A 4,228-nucleotide genomic window follows, 5' to 3' on the forward strand; every position below is an offset into this window, starting at 1 on the left:
CGAAACTGCACTCGCAGACCCAAATTTGCCAGTTTTATCAGCGCGGCTTCATGTCCAAGGAGAACGTGAAGAAATGCATCGAAGTTCTGTCCAAACAGTGTGATAATATTGTTCCGATTGTACAGAAATGCTTAGTTAAGAGGATTGTGCACGATATTAAAGGAGATCAATGATTTGTAGGGTTTTTAGGTCCCTTCTACTTTTTGCCAAGCGGTTATTTGCATTGATTCAACGGAAAGCTTCCAATTTGCTTTATAAGTAATTCGAGGCAAAATTCGTGCTTTGCTTGAAGAAGTACGACAACTGAGGAGGATTATCTGGCGATTATACAAGCGTATTCGCCATAAAAGATTACTAATGAGCACTTCTAGCTCGCAATATCGATTGTTTTTTAGGTAGAAGACCTTATCAGTTTTGGCAAGCAAACACTTTTCCATCTATCCACGTTCCACATACGTGCACTGTAATTTCAAACTTGGCACTTAGTTTGCTTATTTTTAATCACATTCTGGTGCTGAGTAAGCAACCGAAGTTGCTCAAGCCTCCCAATGGAAATCCTTATTATCCGGACTACAAGGACAGCCTTAATAACTCGACGTCGATTTTTTCTTTGGAAAATTGCACACGATGTGTATTTGCCCAGGCATTGTGTTCGAAAGATAATCGGAGGGATCGGGGCCCGCTTCAAAGGCAGCCCTCAGATTACAATCAGGATGCTGCTGCTGACGATGGCATTTCGATATTCACGACGATAGGAATAATTGTACGGGGTGCGTCTCTAAGCACGATTTTTATATGGAATTAAGGCGGAACGTGTGTAAAGCGCTCCATTGGAAATGGTTGCCCCTAAAATTATGAAAGTGGGAACGCAGCAGGTCATTTTACATATAATAGCGCAGTGTTGCTTTAAGTTTCAAATTGAAAAATGGAAAGATGCGATTTTTTAAAGCAGAGACCGCAGTTTGCTCAAAACACCCAATATTAGACCGATATTTACCGAGCTGGCATAAATATGAGTTCTGGGTTATTTTGATGAAACTTTCAGCGTTTTTCGAGTCAAGTGTCTTGTTTGGACGATTCGAATTTATTAAGGAGAGACCGCAGTTGAGTCGCAGCGCCTATTATTAGACTGATATTGAATAAGCCGGCAAAAATCAGGATTTTGTTTTATTTTGATGACACTTCCGGAGTCCTTCTAGACAACAATTTTCTGCTGAACGTGCAAATTATAAAATGTTTTTGCGTTCGTTTGGAAGATTCGATTTTGTAAAAATAGAACGCAGTTGACTAGAAACACTCATTAACAAGCCGATATTTACCACTGGCAAAAATGCTGCGTGAAAAGTGAAAAGAACCCGAAATATAAATAGGTATTTTCCGATMGATTTCGGAAATGAAAATTCGTGGGTAGTTTAGCAATGGCATCTTCTACATGGTAAATTAATCTAAAATTGTGTGGTTTCGTAGCRTCTTAGTAATAGATCGTTAAGCCATAACTTTTTATGGGAAGTATTGTTGAATTCGGTTTCAATTCAATAAACTATTGCATTTTTACTTTAGMTTTTCATAATTAAGAAGCAATAGGTATTTACGTATGCTAACGAGGCAGATTACCTTGGAAAACACTGTAGCAAAATGCTGATTYAGTTTTTGGCAAATATCTCAGTTTTTGATAASCATTAATTTTTGAAACTACAGTAAAGTCCGCTTATAATGAACCCGGTTATAGTRAACCTTTCGGTTAAAACGAWYTTTTTTCCTTTAATTGAAASGTCGTCCATAAMGACCAACGTATTTTTTACTGGTTATAACGAACCTGTTTATCACGAACTTCCGGATATAACGATCACTTTTTTTTAGGTTTTTTGGTTAGTTTTAGGTTAGTYGTATATTCACTTTCCGTTTATAACGAACTTCCACGCTCAGCAACACCAATCGTGCGGAATTGTTTATATTAGTGAGAGCGAGAGACAGGCAGTGACTTGTTGTTTTTTGCTGCGTGATGTATGTAAATCGTTTTAGAATGAAAAAACAAAAACGCAAAGCTTTTTCACTAAATGAAAAGTACGAGATTATTAACAAAATAAGAAGTGGAGTAAAGCAGTACATTTGTAAAGAATTAGCACTTGGAAAGTCTACTCTTGCATCAATATGGAAAAACAGAGAAAACATTTTATCAGCGCATGACAAAACAAATGTTAGATGTAGGAAATTAAAATTATCTGCACATGAAAAGGTTGACAAGAGACTTATTAAGTGGTTTACTCAAAAACGACAAGAAAACGTTCCCATAAGTGGCAGTGTTTTGTTGTTCCCATAAGAGGCATAATATCAGTAGCGGAAAAATTGTTGGTGAGTCTGCCGGTAAAAAATTCTTCTTATGAAAACGTTAGAGGCGATCGATAAAAATGAAACAATTCTATAAATCTCTTAGATGCAGTCAATTTCATTCATAGAGCTTTGCAAAAAGTTAGCCGAAAAACCATTGCAATTTGCTTTAAGCATGAGGGATTTGTAAGAAAAGAAAATGATTATGAACCAGACGATGAAATTCCACTTAACGAATGGTTAGAAAAGTATAAAGACGAGTATGACACAGACGAAGATGTCCAAATGTTGTCGAAGAACAAGTTAAAACCAAATTGAGTGATTTCAATTTCTTCGAATATGTGAGCATTGATAATGGCATTCTTACAAGAGAAATGTTGACCGATGAGCAAATTATAGACTCCGTAACCTCATCTACAGCTTTAAGCGATAATGAGAAAGATGACGATTAGGTAAAACGTATTCTACTGTAGACACTAATGCTGTTCCAAGCATTTCTGAAATGACAAAAAAGGTGTCAGAAACTGCGAATTTTCTATAATCACGCCAAGTTCCTAATCATATCTGGGAGTCCTTTTGTGATCTTGAAAACTACATAAATAACATCTACTTTTGCAGCAGAAATGTAAAAACAAAAATTACAGACTATGAAATAGATTTCAAATTGAATTTTGTTTATCTTTTTGTGTTCTTTTTTCTTATATCTACTAACTTTTACTACTCTATGTAAAAATAACGAAATAAAATACACCACGTGTTTTTGTATTATTATTCGCTTATAGCGAACTCCAGATGTAACGAACTAATTTTAGTTCATTTTTCAAGTTTGTTATATCCGGACTCAACTATATATTTGTTACTACCTACTAACGTGAGAATTCACCATTATTGAGAATACATAATGAAAGACTTTTAAGTTTTTCAATATTTTGAGTTCATCCACCTCTCTTAGTTCAAGGCAGATTCCATCCATTTCCGCTTCTAAATCACTGTAACTTTAAGATTCACTAATTTTCCACTTTTCCCAGAAGTTTTTCATAGAACATTTATCTGGTTTCTGGAGACCGATAAATTATACTGCGGCAGTTTGACAACTGAACGTCAGGCTATCAAATGTCAGAAAATTAGTGGGAAATTCAAAATCTAATTATATTAAATTATGCAATTATCCGTCTGAGTAGCATAAACTCTATATATACCATTTCCAGTACTCCCTAAAAACCCCCAGACAAATGACGTCAATTTTGAATCACCCTGTTCACACATCGCGAGTCCAACTACCGACGGTGGCGCCGCGAAACGTCAAATTACTCGTTGTCGAGTGACAGTTAAGACTTGTCAGACTTGTTTATTTATTGGAGTTGATGACATTTGTAACATAAAACTACCTACACACTTGTCGATCTGTTTCTATTTCTTTAAAAGCTTGCAAAAGTTGAGTAGAACAAACCAAAACAAATTACAATCAGATGTATCACCAATGTCAACAAAACAAGTGTCAAATTACTATTTTGAACTCGCGAAATGCGGTGATTATGGACCTCAAATCAACTTGACAGATTTCCGTGACAATCATGCCGATGTGACGTGACAAAACTGGTGACTTTTATGGCGACTTTTCACGTGATTATCACGTTTGCTGCTGTTTGGAGGAAGCAAATTGTGAATGCGTAGCTATGAAAAGAATGAAAACAAGGTCCGATGCAGGATAAATAGTCAAATCTCATCGAAAAACTCGTTCTTTCTAAAGGCTTAAATTTTTCAATTACACCAAAAACCATTCCAAAACTTGATTTTATTTCGAATATAGAAGAAACAACTCAAAATTTACCTGAAGAACAACAGGAAGAATTTCGTATAAGATCAAAAATAATTCTTGAAAAACCTTTCAAAATTAAAC

The 4,228-nt window shown here is 35.5% G+C and overlaps 1 protein-coding gene across 1 annotated transcript in view; it reads left to right on the forward strand.

Moving 5' to 3' along the window:
• The window catches only part of LOC109545669 (exosome complex component MTR3), a gene marked incomplete in the record, with an annotated part of 1,113 nt that extends 938 nt beyond the window's left edge, over positions 1-175 (forward strand). The window contains 1 exon segment of the mRNA XM_048661979.1: positions 1-175. Within this exon segment, the coding sequence (XP_048517936.1) occupies positions 1-173 (173 nt within the window).
• Positions 176-4,228: the final 4,053 nt, after the last annotated feature.

The sequence above is a fragment of the Dendroctonus ponderosae genome, unplaced genomic scaffold (genome assembly GCF_020466585.1).
Source record: "Dendroctonus ponderosae isolate FM_Combo_2020 unplaced genomic scaffold, Dpon_F_20191213v2 Dpon_F_20191213_10, whole genome shotgun sequence".
Taxonomy (NCBI): domain Eukaryota; kingdom Metazoa; phylum Arthropoda; class Insecta; order Coleoptera; family Curculionidae; genus Dendroctonus; species Dendroctonus ponderosae.